Source organism: Choloepus didactylus, chromosome 3 (genome assembly GCF_015220235.1).
Source record: "Choloepus didactylus isolate mChoDid1 chromosome 3, mChoDid1.pri, whole genome shotgun sequence".
Classification (NCBI taxonomy): Eukaryota; Metazoa; Chordata; class Mammalia; order Pilosa; family Megalonychidae; genus Choloepus; species Choloepus didactylus.
The window spans coordinates 115449344-115475746 of NC_051309.1; the positions used below are offsets into that span (position 1 = coordinate 115449344).

Sequence of the window (26403 nt, forward strand, 5' to 3'; positions counted from 1 at the left end):
GAAATTCATGTGGCCTTCTCACTGTTTTAAGTCTTTTGGTAACATCCGATAGAAAACTCTTGGTTGCCCCTCGTGTAATCAGGATTCAAATTAAGATTGCATGAACAAGATCTATTTCTTATATAAATGACTTAGTATAATAGCTCGACCCACTTTTCTCCCTCATTCTCCAATATAGAAGAGTATTTTAAATGTTTTACATTAATGCTGAAGTTTTGTGATTTGTCCACTTCATGCCCCGTTCTTTTCAGATCTAAATGAGTGTGGCCTGAAGCCACGGCCCTGTAAGCACAGGTGCATGAACACTTACGGCAGCTACAAATGCTACTGTCTCAACGGATATATGCTCATGCCAGATGGGTCCTGCTCAAGTATGTCAAGAATCCTGTTTTTTTTTTTTTAATTCATTGAGCTATATTCACATACCACGCAGTCATGCAAAACAAATCGTACATTTGATTGTTCACCAAGAATCCTGTTTTATAAGTGTTTTGGCCTTGATTTCATGTTTTTCTCTGGTAGTCTGCCCTTATGAAAGTGGCCTCTCAGGCCCTCCTAAACAGGATGTGTGTGTGTTTGTGTGCATGCCTGAGGAATTGAAAATCAAAATTAAAGGTACCTGTTTTACATGTGTAACATTCTTTGACCATGGGTAGCAATGTTAATTTGATTTGGAAATGGTATTTAGAACAAGAATCACAAGACTCAGTATATTTCCTAATGTCTCTCCCAAAAGGGTTTTCCCTGTCTTCTATCTGGACATAGAACTATTCCAGGTAGAAAAAGAATATTAGGGACTAGTTGAGGACTATTGTGCTCTCCATAAGAATGGACATTAAGCTATTTGCTGGTAGAGTATCCATCACGTCTGTCGAGTGATTATAAATTATTCACAAACACCTCCTTTTTAAAAAAAAAAAATTTTTTTACATTTCCTTGCAAAAGTCTAAAGATTGATTTTCTTCCTTTTTGAAAAAAAACCTTTAAATGGAAAAAAAATGATTATAACAGAAAAGTAGATTTCATGTATATCTTGCTAAGAGATAAATATACAGTGTTACCTACACTCATTTGGGTGTGTTTATAAGATGGATGATTCTCTAAAACTCTCTGCAGGCTGAACATAAACGTTGTGTTTATATGATATCAGACAGCTGATGACTTGATTCTTATTTTCACTGAATTGTCAGTTAACTGGGTTGCATTTTATAAAACCAACAGGGTCAGATAATTTTATTTGCGATTGCATAAACATAGCCTGGAAGTTTTGGAATGGTGTATACATTTAACAACATGTAGTAGTGTTGCTAGAATCCTGTTCCATTGTGCAACTCAATGGAAACCTTCTGCTGTCCCTGGAGAAATTATACAGGCAGTTGAGACATTTACTTGGATGCTTTTAGTTAAGAACAGCATGTCGCTTGAATGATCTAAAAAAATACCTCAATTCTCCACTTTCCTTGGCCACTGGAAAATTTTCCAGATAATCTACATGGGAAGAAGTTTTATATTTGCTTTCTAACTCCTCAAAATCATCTCAGAGGATAACAGGGCTTGTTTACTCCTTCTTAATAATCCCTGAGTATGTGTGCGTGTGCCCTTTTGTCTCTCACCCTCATACTTGCGGCCTCTCTGTCTTCATTGTTGATTCAGTGTCACTAATCTCAGGACAAGTGAAAAACATATTCATTTCAGTTACAGAGTCTGTTCCTTTTCTGTCTGAGTTAGCCAGCTGGTCTCGTTCCAGGTGCCCTGACGTGCTCTATGGCAAACTGTCAGTATGGCTGTGATGTTGTAAAAGGACAGATCCGGTGCCAGTGCCCCTCTCCTGGCCTGCAGTTGGCTCCTGATGGGAGGACCTGTGTGGGTGAGTTGTAAAATCAGGCATTTCTGTGAGCAGCCACTCTGGGATAAAGGAAGAAAGTGAATGGTGGTGGGAGTGAGGAAAAAATAAAAAATAAAAGGCAGTAAACCTGAGGATGAGGGGCAGGAGGAAGCTCCAGGCAGAGAAACTCACGTGTTCAAAGGCGCTGAAGTTCAAGGGGAGCAGCATGTTCAGGAAAACTCGAAGGACTCAGTATTTCTGCAATGTAAGGGGCAAAAGGGTGGGGAGAATGATGAAGCTGCCCAGGCAGACAGGGATAAATTATATGTGTTGTGCTACAAGGGTTAGATTTTTTTTTCCCTGTACATTAGGAAGGCAATGATTAAGAGTCTGGGCTTTGATTTCAGACCTGGCTCTGCCATAGACTAGATTTGTGCCTTAGGCAAGAGACTTCCTTATCTCTCAAATGGGAGTAATGACACACAGAACCATTGTGAGGATTGAATGAGATCATATATGCAAAGAGCTTAGCACAGAACCTAGCATATAGTAAGCAATCAATGAATGGAGATATTTGGTCACTCAACAGATATTTCAAGAGTATTTTCTATATTCCAGCCACTGCTAATTGCTAGGTATATAGAGTGATGGACAAAGCAGATATGATTTTGATCCTCACAAAGGAAACAGAAAAGAAACAAATGCCCAATAAAATTACAACTTGTACTAAGTGCTTGCATGAGATACTGAGAGAGCGAAACAGGAAGGGTCTCCTTTAGAAAACAGTGACTGGAGAAATCCCTGTAGTAAGAACTGGAGGAAGAGCTATGTGAAGAACCAGAAAGGCAAGCAGGGGAATTCCATTTCAGGGCATTGCAGTGAAAGAGAGCTTAGCTTATTTGAGGTTTTTTAAAGAAAGAAGAGCAACATGGCTGAAGTGCAGAGTGAACACGAGGGATTGTGGTTTGAAAGCAATGGGTGAGGTAGACTGGGACCAGGTACTTCAGGGATGTGGTAAAGAGTGTGGATTTCATTCAGAAAGCATGTGGAAACAGATCTGTGTTTTAGCAAGATCATAGACACTGGGTGGGGAATGTTTTGGAGGGAGTAAAATTGACAACAGAGACCAGATTAGAAGTTCTTATCTTCTTATCCTACAGGAGATGGTGGCTTGGATTGGGGAAGTGGTAATGGGTGAAGAGAAGAGTAGATAGATGCAAATAAATTTTGAGAGGTAGAATTAACTGGACTTGGTGATTTGGCAGTTATGAGAAAGAGAATTGTTAAGGAGAACTCATGTTTCTAGTCCAAGCAACTAGCTGGATAAAGGCACAAGAGAAAAGCGTCTTGGGTTAGGAGGATAGTTGAAATATGGAGATGTGGAATTAGCGTTGCCCATGGGGCCAACCAGCTATATAACATTTATGATGATCTTTTTGTGTTTCAGGCAACCATGTGCAGGCACTTCAGTTTTTAATTGTGAAATCTACTCCATCTGAATATTCCTTTTCTCCTCCTAAGATGTTGCTTGTGTTTCTAGATATTGATGAATGTGCTACAGGAAGAGCCTCCTGCCCTAGATTCAGGCAGTGTGTCAATACTTTCGGAAGTTACATCTGCAAGTGTCAAGAAGGATTCGACCTCATGTACATTGGAGGCAAATACCAGTGTCATGGTAATGAAACTCCACCATTGCTTTGTTTGTTTCTTCTCACAGTGCTGAAAGGTCTCTTAACTCTGGTGATTGCTGGGATGTCAGGGTGGGGGCATGTGTTGCCATTAAGCAGACAGACAAAGTCCAGTTGAACCACTGATAGTTCTGGATCCACATTTCTTCCGTTTATCTGCCAATTTTACATGGATCTTCATGTTGGGAAAAAAAGTGATTTTTGAAACTGTATGTATTTTTCATGTCATCCTATTTATCTCCCAAGTAAACCCTTTCTTTTCCCTCTTCCTGATGCAGATATAGATGAATGCTCCCTTGGTCTGCATCAGTGCAGCAGCCATGCTCAATGTTACAACATACATGGGTCCTACAAGTGTAAATGTAAAGAAGGATACCAGGGCGACGGGCTAAGTTGTGTGTGTGAGTAACACTTCTCTTCCAGCTCTAAATTCCAGGAGGAAATATAGGGCTACAGAAAGGCGTTTGTGAGGGAAGACAGGAAACAATGTTTTTATCACAGAAATATAAATTTCATAGCTAGTAATGGTAGTTTGTGCTTTCCACAAACAATAAATACATTGGCTCAGGTATTTTTAAAAATTAAAGATTTAATATGCATTCTAATATTAAAAGCATCAAATTCCCATGATTAAAACCTTTCAATAGCTTCCCTTTATCTGGGAAGAAATTAAAGAGCCTTCCCTGAAAATTTAATTTCGTTAAAATGGGAAATACGTATTGGTTGACATTAGGTTTTGATAGTGGGATAATCTGAATATGTTCCACATTTTTTGTTTCTCTGTTTTTTGTCTCCCAATCCCATTTTTAAGACATCATTTTCATCTTTATGTTCTCTACTTTCAGAACTGTTTTTCTTTTTAAAATTTTATAAGCTATATTTGGCTTGTAAGTTGCAATGTTAGTAGATAAGCATGGAAAAAAAAAAAAACCCATAACCTTCAAGATGAAAGTTTTGCAAACTGAAAGCCACAACTGAGCATAGATTTCACATGGAAGTACATAATTTAAAAAATTTTCCTGAGTAAAATATTTTCTGAAAATCATGGGTCATAGAATTGTGGGGATTAAGAGATTTTTATAGGGGCATATAGTCATTCCTGGTCTGGAGTATATCATTCCAGGCAGATTAAATATTGGAGTTTTGTTTTGTTTTGTTTTGGTAAACATTGTCAAGGAAAAAGATTCCACAGATAATTATGGTGAACTCTGAAAATTTATCTTTTAAAGCAATTGTATAAATTAGTAAGAGGGAAGGAAAACCAACTATAAAATAATATGTAGAACATTTACTCAAAATACTAGTTGAATTTTGATAAAGTACAGCTGAGAAAAGTATTAGTCTTTAGACAATTTTAAACACGATTTTATAATATTCATGTAGCATGGGGACATTTGACATAGATTCTGAATATGCATTTCTCATATTAAAAAACAACAACTCAGAAAGCTTCTGTTCTCTTCCTCACTGTGCAGTTTTAAAAATCACACTGGTTGTAGTCTGTATCCACTTTATAAATATTTACAACATTTTGTTTTTCAAGTAATACATATTCACTCCAGAAACACCAATATATTTTTTGCCCAAATCCAAGGGATGGATATACGTTTGTATTAATGTACTTATATGACTTATGTGTGTGTGTATATATATGTATGTATATAGCATGCACTCACATTTGTTATTTAGGAAGCATCCTGACTTATAGTACAGGAATATTCTAAATGTGAAAAGTAAACCTAGTTGGTATGAGATGTTTGTATGTTTGTTTTTACAGTTGATGTTTTACTTCCAAAGAAGAGAGAGTGACACACTAATTTAAATCTTTTGACGTTTTCAGATATTCCAAAAGTCATGATTGAGCCTTCAGGTCCGATTCATATACCAAGGGGAAATGATACCTTTTTAAAGGGTGATGGAGGACACAGTAATTTGATTCCTGATGTTGGAAGTACTAGGTGGCCTCTGAAGACACCATACATTCCTCCAGTCATTACTGACAGACCCACTTCTAAGCCAACACCAAGACCTACCCCAAAGCCAACACCACAGCCTACCCAACCTCCACCCCCACCACCCCCGACAGAGCTCGGAACCCCTCCACCACCACCAACCCCAGAAAGGCCAACCACCAGAATGACAACTGTAGCACCAGCTGCCAGTACACCTCCAAGAGGGATTACAGTCGACAACAGGATACAGACAGATCCTCAGAAACCCAGAGGAGATGTGTTCAGTAAGTCAATAAATGTGGACATTTTTTACATGTCATTTATGATAACCCTTCATCCATAGCCATTCCTTGAATAAGAGTCAAAGTTATAAAGAGAATTAGCTGTATAAACTAGAAAGTTGTATTTCCCTGTTGATAAATATAAAGAGCTGTACAAAGAGCCAATTAGAGAGAATATGTGTAGAAATGAAAGGGATACCATGAAGTTATATATATAGTACATCACAGCTCCTATCCAGAATGGGAATTCTAACATGTTCAGATTTACTTGCAAACTCTCAAGAGTTGGGGAACTTACTACATCTGTGGCATTTTACTTTTAATCCAACTGTTCATTCTTTCCATCAGGGAACATTTTGAGTGTGTTTAAGGGTAGACATTGGGTTTACAAAGACTAAACAGAAAAGGTCCCAGTTTGATGGGAAAGAGAGTCACCCAGAAGATAACTGTAGTACTGTGTCAGGGGCAGTGGGAGAGTTTTAGGTGGGACATGGGGACAGAGAGAAGGGTGCTTAATCAGTCTGTGGGCACAGAGTAGACAGGGAAAGCTTCCAGAGTGAAATGATGGTTTGCTCGGCAAAGGGGATGGACAAAGGGAGGCCTTATAGAGAAAGAGAACGGCACAGCAGAGCCACAGAAGTAAGAAGTAGCAAAACGTAAGTAATAAACAGCCAATAAATGGAGTTTCAAGGCAGCCACAGATGACAGAAGGTGGACAGCTGTATTTGCTGTAAACTGATAGGTAGATGTAGACTGGAGCTGGATTAGATTAAGGACTCCCAGATTTTTAATGAGTGGGTAAAGGGTGGTATGAGAAATGTCTTGCTTGTGGGAATGCAGGTAAGTCAGTATTGGTAAACAGTGCTCTTTAAAGTGATACACGTTCCATTTCCTCCCTCATTTGGAAAACAAATTAGAATAAAAGTGAGTTCTGAATTCATGAAAGCATTTCTGCTAATGCTAATTCATGTCATCATTTTGTTAGAGAAGCTGGACTACTTTGGTGTTTTCTGAAGTGATTGGAGTCATGTTATTTTTAGAATATGTGGGTCAGAAACCTTGACAGTCACCTGAAGAAGGACCTACGAGCCTCTTCTGGACGCCACCACCCCCCTTTTTTAAGCTGCAAACTGAGTTTAGCAAGTGTCCCAGGTGATGCTGAAGATCAGCCCGATCTGGGAACCACAGTTTCAGAAAAGCTGCCTCGTTGGGTCCGGCTGACCAACAGGCATGAAATGTTAACTTCCTATCCTTGCTTTTCTAGATCTTTCCAAAAGTGGCAAGAGGATGGTGTAATTTCTTAGGACTAAGCTGGACAAAAGATACTAGTATTTTCCTTAGGTTTAGGAAGAGGAGGGGAAAGGTTGCTGAGATTCTAAGCCCCGGTTTGGAGTATCTCAGGCGACCACAAAGACTGCTCATCTTTTATGACAGTGCAATTCTCAAGTATCCCTTTGGGAAGCCTAAGATCCAAATTGTCTGGGAAACAAAAGCGATCACTTTTGGCAAGTCTCAACACACCCAAGCATGGGAAACACAAATTAAAGTAGAGATACTTCTTTTACTCATTAGATTGTTTGTCTAGTTACACATTTGCTTGGCATAAAAATAGAAACATTGAAAAAGGCAGGACCTGAGAACATAGTTATCTAGTTCAGATTTGGTGAGAGTCAGAAGAAACTTTTACGTCTCATGCAGTTTAAGCATTTTTGATGTTCAGCTTGATGTCTTGCTCAAATCATACAAAAGAGGTCAAAACAGCCAGAACTGCTTAATCTAAAGTTGTTTGCCTTATTTTGCTCATAGGAAATTATACTTGTAGGTTAGTTTTCCTGCCTAATGCTTTATGGAAATAGCTTGTGGGTTTCAGAATCATGGGTGAGAAACCGTGGAGCTGCACTGCAGTGGCTTTCAGCAGGTTTCCCTGCTTCTACCCTTGCCCCTCTGTAGTCTGTTCTCAACTCAGCAACCAGAGTGATTTTTAAAACATAAAGGTCGCTTCATTGAGCAGAGCTCTGCAAAGGCACCCACTTCATTTAATACAGTTCTAAGCCTTCATGATGGCTTGCAAAGTACTAAATGGTCTCATCTCCAGGTACCCTCCCCTCATTCAATCCACTCTGGCCACACTTGCCTCCTCACTGTTCCTCAAAGTTCTCCCACCTTGGGATCTTTGCTCCAACTGCTCCCCTGCCTGGCGTGCTCCTCCCCAGGGTGCCAGCCTGGCTGACTTCCTCACCTCTCTGCTCAAGTCATCTCATCACTGAGGCTACTCTGACCTCCCTTCCTATTCCATGAGCTCCCCCAATCGCCAGCAGCATTCCTGATCTCACTTTTCTCTCCTGTTTTGTCTTTTCTCTATAGCACTTATCCCCTTCTAATATGCTACACTATTTACTTATTTATTATATCTATTATTCATCGCTCCTTATTTAATATATAAGCTTCTTGAGGACAGAGGTCTTTGTTCTGTTCATTGGTGTATCCCTTGAACCTAGAATGATGCCTGGCATGTAATTGGCCCTTAAACATTATTTGTTAAATAAAGGAATGAATGAATAGATTACTCATAGCTTTTTAGAATAAAGAAGCATTATTTTATTATCAAATCATCAAATTTCAATAGAAGAGCTAATTAAATGTAATAACTTATTTAATATGATTTTATGAATTGAAAAAATATATTCTTTTCTGATTGTTTCTTATTTTTATATTATGAGGAGCTTTTTTAAATTGCCTTTCTACTATTTTTTTTCTTTCTCTCTCTTCTCGCCTACCTCTCTCCCTCCCTGCCTTTTGGAGATTGGTATTGTCACAGTAGATTATCAAATTAGAACAATCAATGTTTATGAGAAGGAAAATGATATCAATTCAGAGATAATGAAAAATTAAAGCATTTTTACTCTATGCTTTTATTATTTGAAATCTGGCCTGTGTGACGGTACACAAATTATTTACTGTAAGAAAGATTTAAGAAACAACTCCTTAAAACAATGTGTCCTTTAAGTATAAACAAAGTATCATTGATATTGGCCCAGACTGGAGTTGTTTGTCCTTTTACTACCAACACAAAAGGAAGGAGTCCAAAACAACAAAAAAAGTTATTTAAACTTCAAGTAAGCAGTTCAGATGTGATAGTTATAATAGCCTTTTTGGCATTTTAATTTGGGGCCTAAAAGTTTCCATTTAAATCAACATTAAGTGATTAACAGAAGTGTGATTCCCTGATAAAGTCTCTATTAAATCATCCCAGTTATCCAAAATCTCTAACATGAATAAAGTCTCTTCCAGTAACCCATCCACTACTGGGATGTTTTTATATTTCACCTGCATTCATGAGACTATGGTTTACCCCCCTTTAGTACTGTCAGGTCCTCAAGGGTGATGGATACAGCTGGTTCTTGTCTCCAGACCCCATACTCGGTGTACTCAAGGGATTTTCTCAGGAAATTACCCAACTGTTTCTCCTTTGGGCTCAGTAATTTCTGTTCCTTTAATCTTTTCTTTGAGATAATGTTTTCTTAGCAATCTGTTTGTCTTGTCCTTTAAGCATTCTTTGTTTTCCAAATCTGTTTAAACTCTGGGATCCAAAGATCTACCTAATGTAAGGTCTGATCTGATACTGATTACAAAGGAAGTTTCTTTCTTTTCTTTTCTTTTCTTTTCTTTTGTTTTGTTTCCTTTCCTTTCCCTTTTCCCTTTCCCTTTCCCTTTCCCCTTCCCCTTCCCTTCCCTTCCCTTCCCTTCCCTTTCCTTTCCTTTTTGAGATTGTTCACATACCATACAATTATCCAAAGATCCAAAGTGTACAATCAGTTGCCCATGGTACCATCATACAGCTGTGCATCCATCACTACTTTTTTTTTTTTTCAATTTTTAGAACACTTTTATTACTCCAGAGAAGAAATAAAGACAGAAAAAGGAAACTCAAATCATCCCATACCCCTAATCACCCCCCCATTATTGATTCATAGTTTTGGTATAGTACATTTGTTACTGTTGATGAAAGAATGTTAAAATACTACTAACTGTTGTATATAGTTTGCAGTAGTTATATATTTTTTTCCTATATGCCCCTCTATTATTAACGTCTAGTTATAGTGTCATACATTTGTTCTAGTTCATGAGAGAGATTTCTAATATTTGTGCAGTTAATCACAGACATTGTCCACCACAAGATTCACTGTTTTATACATTTCCATCTTTTAACCTCCAACTTTCCTTCTAATGACATAATGTGACTCTGAGCTTACCCTTTCCACCACCTCACGCACCATTCATCGCTGTTAGTTATTCTCACAATGTGCTACCATCACCTCTGTCTATTTCCAAACGTTTAAATTCACCCTGGTTGAACATTCTGCTCATAAATAAGTAACTGCTCCCCATTCTTTAGCCTTGTTCTATATCCTGATAACTTATATTTCATGTTTATGAGTGTACATATTATAATTAGTTCATATCGGTGAGACCCTGCAATATTTGTCCTTATGTGTCTGTCTTATTTCACTCAATATAGTGCCCTCAGGGTTTCTTCATCAACCCATTGTTTTTTAAGAAAGTTTTGTTCACACACTATGGTTCCCTGTATAGTCACATATTTATGTATTCACCACCATCATCACTATCTATATAAGGACACCTCCATTTCTTCCAAAAAGAAGGAGGAAGAGTCAAAGAAGGTATAGAGACATAGGAAAAGAAAAAAAGAGAGAGAGAAAAGAAACCATGGCAGCTAGAAAGCAACAAAAGGAAAGATAGCATTAATAAAGTAGAATGTAGAGTGAAACACCATCATCGATGTCAGGAGTCCCATACCTTTCCCCTGTGCCCGCCCCCCCCCCCCCACCATATGCGTTTAGCTTTGGTATATTAATTGCCTTTGTTACATTAAAGGAAGCATAATACAATGTTTCTATTAATTATAGTCTCTAGTTTGCATTGATTGTATTTTTCCCCCAATCCCATCCTATTTTTAACACCTTGCAATGTTGACATTCATTTGTTCTACTGCATGTAAAAACGTATTTGTACCTTTTTTACATTCACTGAGCACCCTAGGTTTCACTGAGTATACAGTTGCAGTCTTTATCTTTCATCTTTCATTCTGCTGCCCCACATGGTCCTAACCTTCCTCTTTTAACCATACTCACAGTCATCTTTGTTCAGTACACTTACATTGCTGTGCTACTATCTCCCAAAATTGTTTTCCAAACCTCTCATTCCTGTCTTTTCCTTTCTGTCTGCAGTGCTTCCTTTAGTGTTTCCTGTAGAGCAGGTATCTTGTTCACAAACTCTGTCATTGTCTATTTGTCAGAGAAAATTTTAAGCTCTGCCTCATATTTGAAGGATGGTTTTGCTGGATATAAGATTCTTGGTTGTGGTTTTTCTCTCTCAGTATCTTAAATATATTACCCCATTTCCTTCTTGCCTCCATGGTTTCTATTGATAAATCCACACATAGTCTTATCGAGCTTCCTTTGTATGTGATGGATCACTTTTCTCTTGCTGCTTTCAGGATTCTCTCTTTATCTTTGATGTTTGATAATCTGATTATTAAGTGTCTTGGCATAGGCTTATTCAGATCTATTCTGTTTGGGGTATGCTGCACTTCTTGGATCTGTAATTTTATGTCTTTCATAAGAGATGGGAAATTTTCATTGATTATTTCCTCTATTATTGCTTCTGCCCCTTTTTCCTTCTCTTCTCATTCTGGGACACCAATGACACATATATTCCTGTATTCATGTTGTCCTTCAATTCCCGGAAATGTTATTCATATTTTTTCCATTCTTTTCTTTATCTGTTTGTTTGTGTGTAGGCTTGCAGGTGTCTTGTTCTCCAGTTCTGAGTGTTTTCTTCTGCCTGTTGAGACCTGCTGTTGTATGTTTCCATTGTGTCTTTCATCTCTTGTGTTGTGCCTTTCATTTGCATAGATTCTGCCAGTTGTTTTTTCAAACTTTCAATTTCTGTGTTATGTATGTGCAGTGTTTTCATTATACACTTCATCTCTTTTGCTCTATCTTCCCTAAACTTTTTGAATTGATTTAGCATTAGTTGTTTAAATTCCTGTATCTCAGCTGAAGTGTAAGTTTGTCCTTTGAGTGGGCCATAACTTCGTTTTTCTTAGTGTAGGTTGTAGTTTTCTGTTGTCTAGGCATCTGGTTTCTTGGTTACTCCAATCAGGTTTTCCCAGACCAGAATGGGCTCGGGTCTTGGAATGAGGGAATAGTATCCCTGGTTTCCCTAAGGGTGTGTCTTAGAAGATTGATACGCCCTGTAAGGCCTCAGGTCACTGTGCTTTTCTGCCCAGCAGGTGGCACCTGTCAGCCTGTACCTCCCAACTGGTGTAAGGATGTGTGGTCTGTGGCTGTTTTCCCCTAGGCTCTGGGGTCTGATTCTGAATGGAAGGCAAGCAGTAGAGCTTGGCACCACCTTCCTCCTCTTAGGGAAGATAAACCCCCTAGGGAGAGGTCATTTACATTTGAATAGTCTCTCTGCCTGTGCTATTTCCACCCTTGTCTGAGTCAGAGTGCTGGGAACTGAAAATGGCTGAGGCTTTCTCCACTGAGCTGAAAAAGGGACAGAAAGTCCCCTTCAGGGCCAGTCCGTGGCCACCCTCCTGCTCTACAGGGTCATTTGTCACCAAAAGCCTCTGTCTGCTTGTTGGGGATTCATAGCTTGTACTGAGCAGTCCACATTTGTTAATTAAAACCCCAGTTGGAGCTCAACTGAGCTATATTAGCTTGCTCAGAGAGTGCTGCTCTCTAGCACCATGAGGCTTTGCAGTTCGGGCCATGGGGGGAGGGGGCTCCCGGCTTGGATCCGCAGTTTTTACTTACAGATTTTATGCTGCGATCTCAGGCATTCCTCCCAGTTCAGCTTGGTGTATGATGAGTGGACAGTCACGTTTGTCCCCCTGCAGTTATTCTAGATTATTTGCTGATTGTTCCTGTTTTTTTATTAGTTGTTACAGGGGTTAAAACTAGCTTCCACTCCTCTCTCTGTGCCTCCATGTTCTTCCCAGAGCCAGTTTCTTTTTTAAAACATGGTTTTGTAATCTGAAATATTTCCTCATTGCCAGGTATGTTGTATTTCAGATTTATGGGCAGCTATTTAATCTCCAGATATTTTTCCCTCAAACTGTAAGCCCTCAAAAATACTTGAATGGAGTGAAGTGGAATTCTATATTTGGAGCAGTTTTCTTTTCATTCTCTCCAAATAATTCTTCTTATGCTTGAACTAGCTGAATTTCATTTGTTCATTCTGATAGTCTTTCCCCAAATGATCAAAGTTATTTCAGATTATGGTCTTTTATCCTGAAACAATTTGAAATTCTGGAAGAAAGAAGAGAAAGTCTAAAATAGTAACCATAGATACCCTGTTTATGACATTCGGGGTGATATTAATTGTCTTTTTAATGTCCTCATGCAGTGATTTTTAATCTTTCCAACTGCTGTCATCGGTGACAGTTATTTGTTACTGCAGTAATTTCTTAAGAGAAGGGGACAGAAGTAATATAATCCCACTCTTCCCAGCAGGAGAGGGAGGGAGTATTGTGTTTTGAAAATGTACCCCAGGGAATTCTGATTTTTACTCATGTTAATTTTATTTAAAACATACTGGTTTTTAAAAATTCATTAAAGGTTTTATTAACTTCTATTTTTAACCTCTCAAAATTTTCTTTACAATTGAGTATGTCAGGTATGTCCAGTTTTATCTAGGAAACTTAGATTACTGCTAGGAACATATCACTTGGGCTGGACAGCAGATTTTTTTCCAAAGTGTTGCCAGAAGCCCATTTGAACCAGAACAACCTAGAGGGCTTATTTAAATTGTAGATTGCTGATCCCCACAGCACATTTACTAATAAATCAGACATTCTAGGGAAATACTTCTCAGTCTTTAGCATGCATAAAAATTACGTGGGAATCTTGTTAAAATAGAGTGTCTGATTCAGTAGGTCTAGGGTAGCACCTAAGATTCTGCATTTCTGACCAACTCACAGGAAATGCTTCTGTTCTGCAGACTACACTTTGAGGTTAACAGGGGTCTCTGAACCTTAACGGGTAGGAATAACCCAGCAGAACCAAGTGGTGACTGGAGACAGGATCAGTCAAATGTGGGATGTTTATAAAGTAGCAGTTGTGCCCAGGCATGTGTCTACTCATATAAATTAAAGGGGAAAGGTATTACAGAATTGAGATTATGGAATATAATGTAATATTGTATGAGGTGCTCTGCTCCTAGAGTTGCTATTTCAGAGAACTAGACTCACTGTTGCCCAAGTTATTATAGAACATGACAGTGTTGAAATTCCAGGGTTCCAAGCAGTAAGAAGAAAATTGTTTCCCTTTTTACTGATTACTGCTTTGCTGTTTGCTATCCCCAGGTCTTTCCCTCATTTCTCTTCTACAGATTTTACAGTCTGTGGATAAAGTGATCACAGTGTTCTTAGTCATGGAAATACTGTGGTCTCTTTTCTGATCCTGTATGATGGTGAGTGAAAAGATTGTTTCTGCTGAGGGTTGACAAGGTCCTCAAACTAATTTGCTTTCTAGTAAATATCAACGCCTGGAGGGACCCTGCGAAGATGCCTGACAACTCTCTGAAAATTAAATTTCTGCTAGTGTTTTGAGGGAGTGAGTTGCTGCTACTTATAGGTTAGGATCTTGTACTATGAATTCTGAAAGTTTCCAAGAAAATAATAGTTCTCTCTAGAAAGTATAAATTGAATTCTTGGTGAACATGACCAAAGTCTGAAATCAAGTCTTTAAAAGGTCGTATGAACATTTGTTTCAAAAATAACTATAATACAGCATTGTAATTAAAAGTACTATGCTCACAGCCACTCTGTGATTTGGGAACTGTTACTAAAACTTCCTATGCCTTTATTTCCTTTTCTTTAAGTTGAGGATAATACTTATAACTACCTCACTGGATTGTTGTGAAAATTAAATAAGAGAGGGTGGATAAAACTCTTACTGTAGTGCATGGCACATAATAAGGACTCTCTGTCTATATATATACATTAGCTATTACTACTACTATTGTTGAATTCATTTATATGGTAATGATGGCATTTCCTACTTAACCCTTTTAAAAACATATCCCTATTTCGTGTTCTAAATCTTGGTTTTTATTTTTCTGATGCTTTTTATTATGGTTCATTAGAGAGTTTGTGTTATTTTTAGCCTACCAGATCCTTTTCAAACAAATTGATTTGCAAGTGAGAGCTTTTACATGATTAGAGAAAATGAAAACAGAAATCCATTTCTTTGCACATCCTTTACTTATTACCAAATAATTGGGATATCATCCTTCATTAAGGTGTCCCTGGCTGAACAGTTGTGATGTTAAAATAAAGACATCATCACCTCAACTTCCTTACCATGCAATTGGTGGCAACAGCATTTTCAGAGATGAATCTATCTAGATGGAAAACTTACATAATGATTCTGATGAATATCAGAGATAAAAGCTATATATTGTCTATAAAATGGGTTCTGTTGGCCTGAGCCTATTGACACCTGTCCCCTAAACCTGGTGGGCTTCACCTCCATCCCAGAAGGTATTCATGCTGCATTCAATCCAAGAGACCTCTTAGAAAATCTACCTACTACCTCTGTTCTGTTCTGCTGGACTCAGTTGTGACAGAGCCTGATCTTCATGGTTACTTTGGCTCAGAAGGTGGAAAGAGAATAAAACCTGTCAAGGGTTCCCTTGATCTGGAAAAGTCATGCTATGACCTTTATGGTTGTGCTTAGAAAAGAAAAGAATATCCTTTTGATATTCTGTTCTCCTGGGATTGCTCCAGGCAGAACTTCGGTTAGTCTGAAGCTTTATTAAAGTTTCAATAAAGAAAGGAGAAACAGGGGAGTCATAAGAATTGGCCTCATTACTGGGTGGCTGTGTCTACATTCTACCTTTCACCAGAGATCTATTTTTTTTTTCCATTTTTATTCTTTACTCTCAGCCCAAAGGTGTCTTTAGAATACTGTAGATTCTTTCAGTGGGATAAAAGCTTGGAGAAATAAAGGGTTATTTCTGTGGAACCCAGCAACCCTTTCCTTTTTGCTAGTAATCAATAGATGGCTAAGATTGTTCTCTAATGCAGTTAAGGAAATTACAGAAACTCATTTCCAGTCTTTTATTTGCTTCTTTGTGATCATTTAATGCAATAATATGTATGCTCTGCATCTGCCAAAAAAGAGAGACAGACAGACTCATAAAATGCTTGTCTTTCATCAAATATTGTTCATTTGTAGGCTCTAAAAATCCTAGGTTCTGCTGCCAAAAGAAGCCTTCATGATATTACTAAAGTTATGTACCATTCTTATCAATGAACTAAACCCCAAAGCATAGAAATACTTCAAGATATTGTTATCTTTAATCTTTCAGCCTGACAACAAATGTCAGCCCTGGCCTGGGTAACGTCACAGGAGCCATCTTAGAACAGAAACAGAACTTTCAAACTTACCTTTAATAAACAGTGCTTAAATTTTGCTGTAGTTACTCTTTGCAAGAAGTCTGACAAAGGGAGGTGTGTATGGTAATATTTACATTTATTTCTCCATGCTTGTTCTTAATGCTTCTTTTGGGTAAAAAATATACAGTTGGCTATTTGGGAAGCCCCATTTCTGACCACAGGTTAATATTAAATACTGTGTTAATACTGTCACATCTCTGGGGAAAAGTTATTTAATAGAAAGTGCTGGGCCAGGGTTTCTTATAAGAAGGTTCCTGCTTATTTGTGGGGCTGATTTTTCTCGCTGGCCCCAGAGCACCACAGCCTTTATGAAAGTGTGCCTTCCCCTCACCCAGCCCTACCAAGTTCTTATCCTGTGGTCAGCTGCCTTTGGTAACTGTACATCCCTTTTACTTTCATTTCATGCAGAGGTTTTAGGAAGCAATGAGCAAGAATATACTTTAGAGGGTGCAACACTGACCAATGAAAGAAAATATTTTAGGAAATAAATCTTTTAAAGAGTTAATGAACATTCTTTAATTTAAGTTAATTTCAGCCATGACTGGCCTCTGGCATCCACTCTTACCTCCCTCCTGTTCACTCCCTGTGCTACAGTTGGAATGGTGACTAACATGCAAACTTGGTCTTGGCACTCCTCGGTTAAAATCCTTCAGTAGCTTCCAGTTTCCACCAGGATAGAGTCCAAAATATTTGCAAGGCTTAAAAAAAAAGGCCCTGCACAGTCTGCCTATATCTCCAATTTCATTAGGTGCCCTTCTGCCTGCACCCTGCCCCTCCTCTTACAACCTCTCCAGCTATATTGATGTTTTAGTTTCATGCTCTTTCAATTCTCCAAGACCTTATTTCACAGGAACTCATCCTTCATGCCCTAGTGTATGCATCACTTCTCAGAGAAGATTTTCATGATAGCCATCCTCATCATGGAGACTTAGCCAGCTCCTCCAACCCTCACCTCCATGCTCACATAGCATCCACCAGTTCTCCTTTAAAGCATTTATTACCCAGGGAAATTGTAGATGTCTGCTTTACCTGTAGAAGTGTGTTCCTTGAAGGCAAGGGTATGTCTGTTCATTGCTTCACAACAAACACATAGCCCAGGGCCTCATTCCTAGGTGATGCTCAGTAATTTTTTCTTTTTTTTTTTATTAATATTAATTATTTCTTGATATTGCATAAATGAGTGAATGGATGAGAGGAGAGATGGGAGGAATATATGGGCAGATAGTGGAGGAATTATATTATTAGTATTTCTCTTATGCCTTTTTAAATATCTAGAATTATACCATTTTAATTCTAAGAATTTGTGGCCCAGCCATAGGGAGTATGTGTGTTTTTATAAAAATTTGTATTATGTATTTAAATTGAATGCTAGCTAAAGTTTGAAGCAGAGAAGATTAATTAGAAAAATCATGTATCTGTGTCTAGGTTATACTTCTCTTTTCAGGCAAGGCTGGTCATTTGTTTTCACTAACATTTTCTGCATGTATCAAACAACATGTGTCAAACTATTCAAAGTTCTCTTTGAGCAATCAAAAAATAAATTACAGGTGCATAGTTGCTGTGGGGTAGAGGTATGTATATGTGATCTGACAGAATGCTCTTTTTTCCTATGTTTTAGGGAACACTTTTTTCTTTCATAATAGAACATTTTTCTTTCTATAGACATTCCTAAAAATACAGATTACAAAAGATAAAACAAACTAGCAATTGAGAAAAGATGACTTTCCTCTGCAATACTCAAAGACCACCACTGTTAGCATATTGAAATATTTCTTGTCACTCGTTTTTCTCTACTTATATTGGTTTGTTTTTCTTGTACAGAGCTGAGGTCATACTGTGTGAAAAAAAATTGTCTACTATTTATGTCACTTAGTATTTTTGCATAAACTGTAAAATATACCAGGGAGTGAGTAGTGTAACTTCTCTTGACACTTCAGAGGGCTGCTGTTAGGAATCCATACTAGTATGGGCAAGAAAGGAGAATTAGTTAAACAGTTTGGCAAGGGTACAGAGTAGAGTGTACAAAATTGTAAGAATTCATGGCTGCTTAGCATTTCAGATCTCTACATTCCTTGGAATTTTTCCCAATACATTGTAACATATGTATGCATGATCATCAGCTGCAAAATTAAGTGGTTCTTAGAAACTGAGTACCTAAAGCTTTGCAAATTGTCACATGACAAATTCTTTGGGTTACTGTTTTCCAGCTGTGTGACACAGCCCCTTCATTTTTCTTCAACCTCATGCTAGGCCACTCTCTCCATTTCTTGGTGCCTTCCAACCACTGTGAACACCTTTCTCCTCTTTAAACATTCCAAGGACTTTCTCTGCACTTGCTACCTGAAACACTTCCTCTCTCCCACCCCAGTACTTCATTCTTTTGCTTGGTGGGTACCACACTCTTCAAGACTAAGTTTAAATACTTCCTCAGAGAGGACCTCCCTTAATAAAAACAGGCCCCCTGTGCCAGGAAACCTTTTTATGATCCTGCCCCTCTAGACCTTGGCTCCCTCTGCCATTTGATAGTCCTTCATCTTGAGAAATTATAATACCCCTAGAATATGGTTCTGCAAGATTTGAGCTATTCTATTCTGGAGTAATTCGTATAAGTTACAGCAGAGGAAGGGAACAAGAGCATGGATTTTTCTATAGAGATTTAATAACTTTTTCTATGCCATGAGAAATGAAGCATGCTTGCCTGCAGCTTGGTGATATTTCTAGTAAAAAGCATAAACAGCTCTCATCTCAGAGCCTCAAATGAGGAGAGAAAAGCTGCAATTGGATACCAGTGCTGTCAGTCGTTTGGGATATAAAGAGAGAGGTTAGTGGTCTCACCATCAGGCACCAGTGATGAGGTCGTTTCCCTAGAGCTCGTTATCAACTAGCTTGTCCTCTACCATCTCTCTCAGGTTGGATGTGTGGGTGTGTGTTTTGAGGAGGGGAAGGGGCTTCACTGTTTGGAATTTTGAAACAAAAAGGGAAAAATCTTTAGAAGTGGTAAGCTAAGAAATCTGTACAAATATGAGATTGTTAATCTTAAAAATTCTTCCTAAAAATGACAGCACCGTTGTTGAAAAGAGAACCCTTTTTGACTGGTATCTGTTTCTTAGTGTTCTACATCTTTTACTCCCTGCCTTATAAAAATAGAGCTAATTAACTTAAGTTCTGGCATTCAGAAGGGAGTCTTCCCTGGTCTTTGGCCAAGAATTCCTCTCACCACAAAGTCCTCACCAAGCTACTTTCCATGATATAATCTGGCCTTTTTCCTTCCTGGCCCTTATCACAATCTAGAATTATAATTTAGTTTTTCTACTTCTTTGATATCTGCCTCTCGCATTAGCAGGTAACCTCTTTGAGAGGTAGTTCTTTGTCAGTCCCATTCACCCCGTCTCGGCACCTAGCACAGTGCTTGACTATGGTTGGCAATCAAATATACATTGAATGAATGACCAGATAACCATTTCATTGAATCAATTATCTTTAAAAAGTGGATTCTTAAGCTCTGTCCCATTTGTTTTATTTTGAGGAAAAGGGTTGACAAAGTACATGGGTTTCCAAGAAGATCTTTGTATTCATTCAGTGAACATGTATTGAATGCCCATCACCAGGTCAAGCCCTGGAAATGCCACTTGGATAAGATGATTGATGTCTTCTAGACCTCCAAGGCTGCAGAAGGACAGACACATATTTGTGTAAATAACTGCAATTCTTTATGAAAGGGTGTAGTAGACGCTGTAAACATGAGCTGTTGGAGTACAACAAGGAAGAATTTAATTCTGCCTGAGGCATCGAGTTTTTCAAAGATGCAGTGATGTTTACCCTAGGTCTTGAGTGAAGAGGGGAAGTTTGGCAGGTTAATTAGCAGGAGCAAGAACATCCCAAGCTGGGGAAGCAGAGTCAGAGACCTGAAAATGAATGGCATGTTTGGATAATGTTGTGTATTTTGGTGGGACGGATTATGAGGGCTGGGCCAATAAGTTTGGATTTGTTCTTAAAGGAGTCAAGGAACCTGATTAAGCAAAGGAGGCCATGATAAGAAATATATATTAGAGTCCAACAATGTGTGGGCTTTATTAGAGGAGAGTGGATACTGTTAGAAAAGCCAAACCATCCACCAGAATTATAGACATTTTCAGTTAAAACAGCCTTAATTCAGAATTCATGATAATGCATCTTTTATAGAGATGTATTTTAGCATTCAGTATTTTGGTGGAGATTGGTACCTGTTTTAAAATGCATTTTCCAGATGAATACTTTTGTGTATTTTTATGTTGAATTTTAGAAACTTTTGAAAATACTTTTTTGTTGTGCCCAAATAAATGTTACACAGCAGAGCAAAGTTCATGAATCTTCATATGAAATATAATTAGTTTGAATTCTTCCAGAGGCATGAAATGCCTAGGATTTTTTCCCCTTCTTGTTAAAGAGAAGTCTTCCCTATCAATACTGCTTTTTTTAAAAAAAAATTCTCTGTCTTACAGTTCCACGGCAGCCTTCAAATGACTTGTTTGAAATATTTGAAATAGAAAGAGGAATCAGTGCAGATGATGAAGCAAAGGATGATCCAGGTAGACACTTACATCCTTTAAACCTATTATAATGACATTTTATTGTTTCCCTCCATTTCATGAAAATAGCTTTTAAATTCAAATTGCTTAGTTACATCTAGGAAAACTGTACCTGTCTTTCTTTCTTGTTTTTTTTCCCCAACAGCAAACTGGTTTTCCCTGAAGTTAAATCAGCTGAGCAAAAATAATTATGAATCATCATTTTTTTCTTTTAAAAAAAAATATAAAAGCAGACTGTAATCTGTAAGGAAATCATATTTTATAAGTGACGATGTAACAAGGTCATAATTTGGCAACACTTGAGTGTTCTATCTTTACAGCTGAGCATACATGCACAATTGTGCTGAGAAAGGATTCATGTAATTTCCCTTTGATCTCAATAGAAATTCTGGTGGGATAGTAAGTGTGGGTAGGAGAGAACACTTGTACAGATACCCTGTTTCACAAATTCTTTTTTGCTGTTAAGTGTTGGGTTTGTAACCTACTCAACTTTGTAATCATTTCCTTGTAGGTGTTCTCATACACAGTTGTAATTTTGATCATGGACTTTGTGGATGGATCAGGGAAAAAGATAATGATTTGCACTGGGAACCAATCAAAGATCCAGCAGGTAAAACCATATCATCTAACTCTCTCTGGTCCTCATGTCTGTTTGACCCTATTCGGAGACCCTAGTTCTGCTAATCAAGTATATGGTACCACACTTCTATGTTTACTTAACAAACAGGGTTAAAAAAAAGACCATGTCCAGCATGTGTTTTCTGTTTTCTTTTAAGTGAGCTAAATGTGTCAGTAGGATTATATTATGGAAGGACAGGTAGCTAATTAAAAGTCCAGCTACTTTTCTTTTGAAATAGTTTGGCAAATAAAACATTCAGACTCATTCAAGCACATAGTTTTCAAGTCACTTTTAGTGGCTCATTCCCAGGAATAGAATTAATAGAGGGGTCCATCAGCCATGGTAATCCCTGGTTGTTCTGGTTGTTTTCTCAATTACATCCCACCCGAACCCCACCCCCTTTCTAAAAAAAATTTTTTTGAAAGAGAGTAGGAGACAGTAGAAATCTAAAATAAAATTTAAATTGGATGCTGTAGAAATTAGCTATAAATGACCACTTCTTATTCCACAAGAGAAAAGTTATTAGACAGGTGGATTTAGAAATAGACCCTTAGAAAATTAACAGTCTTTTAAATTGCACAATTCTTATTTATCTAAAGTTTCAGTACTTATAGGATGTTGTGTCTTCTTGTTTCAGGAACCAAAGCTACATAATGTTGGCTTTTTTCCTCCCCTCAGTAATTAAATATTTTATGGGTGAGGCCAACTTAATGGAAGGATGAGGGGTTTGGTTTCTGCTTTTCCTTTTTTATACTCCTCATTCTAGACCTAAGAATAAAGGACACCAGATGTGAAGGAAAACTTTTAAGTGTGTTGTTTATTTTACAAGCCTAATTCTTAAATATGTGCCTAGTATATAGGTAGAACATAAAACATGCAGACATTAATTTGAAAGAGCATATGATCTGTTAAATGATTTCTTCTCAAATTTTAATGTGCATACAAATCACTTGGGACCTTGTTAAAATGCAGATTTTGAGGCAGGAGGTCTGGTGTGTGGCCTGAGATTCTATATTTCTAACATGCCCCATACCTAAGGTGCTGGCCCTTGACCTACATTTTGAGTAGCAAGATACAAAAATATTAATGCAAATATGCAATCATTAGAGCCCCTAAGTTTGAAATGTAACAGAGATCTTTTAAAAAACCAAATTCAAGGTAGGCTTTTTAAAAATATAAATATTCAATAAATCCAAATGGGCTTGTAGATTTCTTTTAGCTAAAAAATATAATATCATTTAACACCTCACACACAGCACTCATCATTCTCACATTCACTCTCTCACTCATCTTAAGGTTAACTCTGAGAGGACAAGATAATTATTAATGTTACAGGTATTTGTAGGTAAGAGAGATACCAACATTTATTTAATACTTACTATATTCCTGGCTCATTGATCATCTCATTAATTTTATTTAGTGTTCTCTTATCTACCCTGTGAAGCAAGTAGCACTGTCTTTATTTCATAAAGGAAATACTGAGGCTCAGAGAGGTTAAGTTCTTAAGACTGCAGAGCCAGGGAGTGGTGGAATTTAGTTTCCAGGCTTACTTCAGGTCCAGGCCTTTTTATACTGCCAGACAGCCTCCCAGGAGGTTTACCGCCCAGAACCTCTACAGCGGTAGAGTGTTTTCCACTGTCCATCAGTCTCTTGTACTAGGGTGCATGATCTAATTAGCACGTTGTGGGTCTGTAGATTTGATGGACTGCTGACCAGGAATAGTTTGCTACAGGAGCCAATAGTTCATGGTCTTAATGTATAACTCATTTAAGAAGGTTCATTAGGGAGACTAATTCATGCCATATTCAGAAGAATTCATTACACTCCTTCTGAGTAGATTTGATTTTAGAATTCAAATACTATATTTTAGAACCAATTTGGTACATTGCAACTTTTTTTTTTTTTTTAATCATTCATCACATTTGTAAACGTTTAAATGTGTGGTGACCCAGATTCCCCTTCCCTTCTGATGGAAAAAAAAAGTGTCAAGAGGATTGGAAAATTAAATGACAGACAAAAAAGTTTGAAATAGCCATTTGGCCATGATAGTGCAGAACAAATTGTGAGGCAATGGCGACTGGTTGGGTGATTGGATAACTCTTGATGATTGACTCTGGTTCTCTAAAGGATGTTCTTCCAGGGTTGTTCCAAGTTTGTATCAACAATTTGGATGAAGATAATGAAAGCATACTTACCAAACTGTGGATTACTCAAAGCCAGAGGGGGAAGTGACTGAGTGAAATGACAAAACCAAGATCCAAAAGTTTCGATCAATGGTTCAAATTTTAGACGGTGAAATCTAATGGGGAAGAATACAGTGTATTGCTTAGAATCTAGAAAACAAGGGCATACCTGTGGGAGGGAGAAGGTGTGACTTAGCAATAAGTATGAAAGGTTTAGGGTTTTAGTAGATAATGAAAACAGTATGAGTGAACCCTCTGGTGTTACTTACAAAGAGTTGGGTCATTTCCCAGAATGAGGAAAGGATAATCGCAGCTCAGATTGAATTGGGTAAACCACTTCTAGAGCTCTTGCTGAGAAAATAGAGATAATGGTGGGTCATTCAGAGGAAAGTGACCCAAATGGAAACGTATCTTAAGGCCTGTGGAAAACAGATGAAAAAACCAAGATGATTAGCCTGGAGAAGAAATAATTGAGCAGGGCTGCTTTTCAAATAGTTGGAGGGCTGTCCTGTGATTGAGGGTTAGAGTTGTTCTCTGTAACCACAGGGGGATGGAGTAGGATCAACGGGCAAAAGCTACAGGGAGATCAATTTTGGTACACTCTGAGAAGGGACTTTCCAACAGAGCTGTCTAAATACAGGTCCCAGGCTGACATGGAAGTAGTGAGCTTTCTGTTGATGGAGGTGTTTGATCCCTGACTGGGTGATACATGGGAAGATACTGTTAAAGGGTTTTGAGCATTGGTTGAGGGTTGAATTAGAAAATCTCTTAAACCAGCTCTGAGAATCTCTGATTTAGAATGGAATGCCCCAGGTAAAACCATGGGAATAAATGAGCGGGGTTCTGTAGCTTGGAAAAATGCATGAGAAGACCGAAAGATGGCAGAGTTGGAAGAAAGGGATAGAAGTGCATGGCATATGTCAAGATGGAATTGTAATGGATTTTTAGAATATGATGGGAAATTCTGATGGAAAAATACTAATAAAGCTTAGCTTTTCATACCTAGTTGAGGTTGTATGTGTGTAGGTGTGTATATCACACCAGAGAACAAGTGATTTAATAAATTAGTTCTGTGTATTATTCTAATTACCAAGTTAAGTGTTACTTGTTTCTATCTAGATTTTACCACTTCTAGGAACATATATGTGGATTTCCACATTTATGACTGATTTTAATGATGTACATTTCTAATACAGGATCTAAATTTGCAAATATTTTCATATGCTAATATCTCTAAGAAAACCTTCAAACAAACCAAAGACCTTGAAAAACAACTGCAAAATAACTGTATTTGCCAGCTGCCCTTCTTGATGTTCATTAGGCCTTTCCACATTCTGTCTTGAACTTAACTGTGAGATAATGAAATTAATGCTTTCCTCTAGGAATGGAAAATGGTGCTGCCAACAGGTGTGGTGACATGCTGCAGGCATGTAGCTGTGGCTGTTCCACACACCCCATCCCACAGACAACGGGGCTGCACCTCGGGCCCTTTGCCTGGAACCCTGAGCTCTCAGCATCAGGACAGAAGGCAACTGACTCAGTGCTCTGTTGCCTACTGTTTGCTCTAAGGAATTAAGTAAATGATGAGTGTGGCAACATGTACATGCAAGTGTGTTTACTGCAGCATTAAAAACATTATTTGGAAAGAGAAATACTTGCCAGTAGAAAAATAAACTAACCGTGAAAAACAAAGCTCCCTCCCTTCCCTGGCTCCCGTTGCCCTCCCCAGATGCAGCCAGTTAATCGTATACTTGCAGCTATAAAATTATGTCTATTTATTAACACAGAAAAAAGGCTGTGACATATTTAATGAAAAAAGCAAGTTGCAACACTGTAAATATAGTATTCTTTTTCTTTAAAGGTACATATCATGTATATTTGTTTGCATGTATTTATATAGAGAAAAGTTCAGAAGTCAAAATATTAACAGTAATTATCTCTGATTTGGGGAATTATGATTTAAGTTTTCTTTATGCTTTTCTATTCTCTCTCATTTTTTTGCAATGGGCATGTGTTATTTCTTTTGCTAGAAAAAAAAAATTAAGCTATTTGCACTAAAGGGGTAAAATAATAATGATTCTGCATTAAAATACAATAATGATCTTAGTTCTACCTGGACTGGTTTCTCTTCTGGTCCATTAGATGTAAATGAAATCACTGCAGAACTTCCAATCCTTTGACCACACAGTTAACAGGTTAAAGGAATAGATATTATTATTCTTTTTGTATATTGAAAATTATAAATTTACAAACAAGTATAGAATTAAAAACAAGTAGATCAAAAGTTTATCACCTAATTTTCTGGTCAGATTTTGTGGCACCTATTATTTACACGTATATATATTCTTTAGATGTGATGCTTTAAACTGAAACAGTGAAAACATTTAATATACTTTTATTTCTTAAACCGGTATTTTTGAATCAGAAATGAAATTTTTACTTAATAGGTAGCATTTTGAGGAGTGCCCCCCCCACTCCCCCCAACTTAGCTACTGTTAGTTTTTTCTTTAGCTACTGTTCCAGCTTTGTAACATTTCCTTTTATACAAAATATACAAAGTAAAGTAATTTCTCCCTGGTTGACCAAAGAACAAAACAAAACAGAGCAGCAGAACAATTGTAGCCTCACCATGTTTTAAGCTTTAGAGTTTTAAATATCTGTACAAAAAAGATTATTTGAAACTCCTGTTAGGATGCCTTAGTTTGTTAGGTTGTCTTATTTGCAGGCAGATCTGGCAGAATGATCTTAGTATACATTCCACAAGGATTTAAAATAATCCTTGTTTTCTTAAAAAGTGC

General features: G+C 37.7%; 1 protein-coding gene across 7 annotated transcripts in view; it reads left to right on the plus strand.

Annotated features, from left to right (window-relative positions):
- NPNT (nephronectin) overlaps positions 1 to 26403 on the plus strand; it is a 77208-nt gene that overhangs the window by 43708 nt on the left and 7097 nt on the right. For 4 of the 7 annotated variants that reach the window (XM_037830389.1, XM_037830390.1, XM_037830391.1 and 1 more), the window contains 7 exons: positions 252 to 371; positions 1748 to 1867; positions 3366 to 3500; positions 3792 to 3914; positions 5354 to 5749; positions 20717 to 20803; positions 21315 to 21413. In XM_037830389.1, the coding sequence (XP_037686317.1) occupies positions 252 to 371; positions 1748 to 1867; positions 3366 to 3500; positions 3792 to 3914; positions 5354 to 5749; positions 20717 to 20803; positions 21315 to 21413 (1080 nt within the window). The remainder of the gene's footprint in view (positions 1 to 251; positions 372 to 1747; positions 1868 to 3365; positions 3501 to 3791; positions 3915 to 5353; positions 5750 to 20716; positions 20804 to 21314; positions 21414 to 26403) is intronic. The other 3 variants (XM_037830394.1, XM_037830396.1, XM_037830392.1) reach the window with 2 other exon arrangements.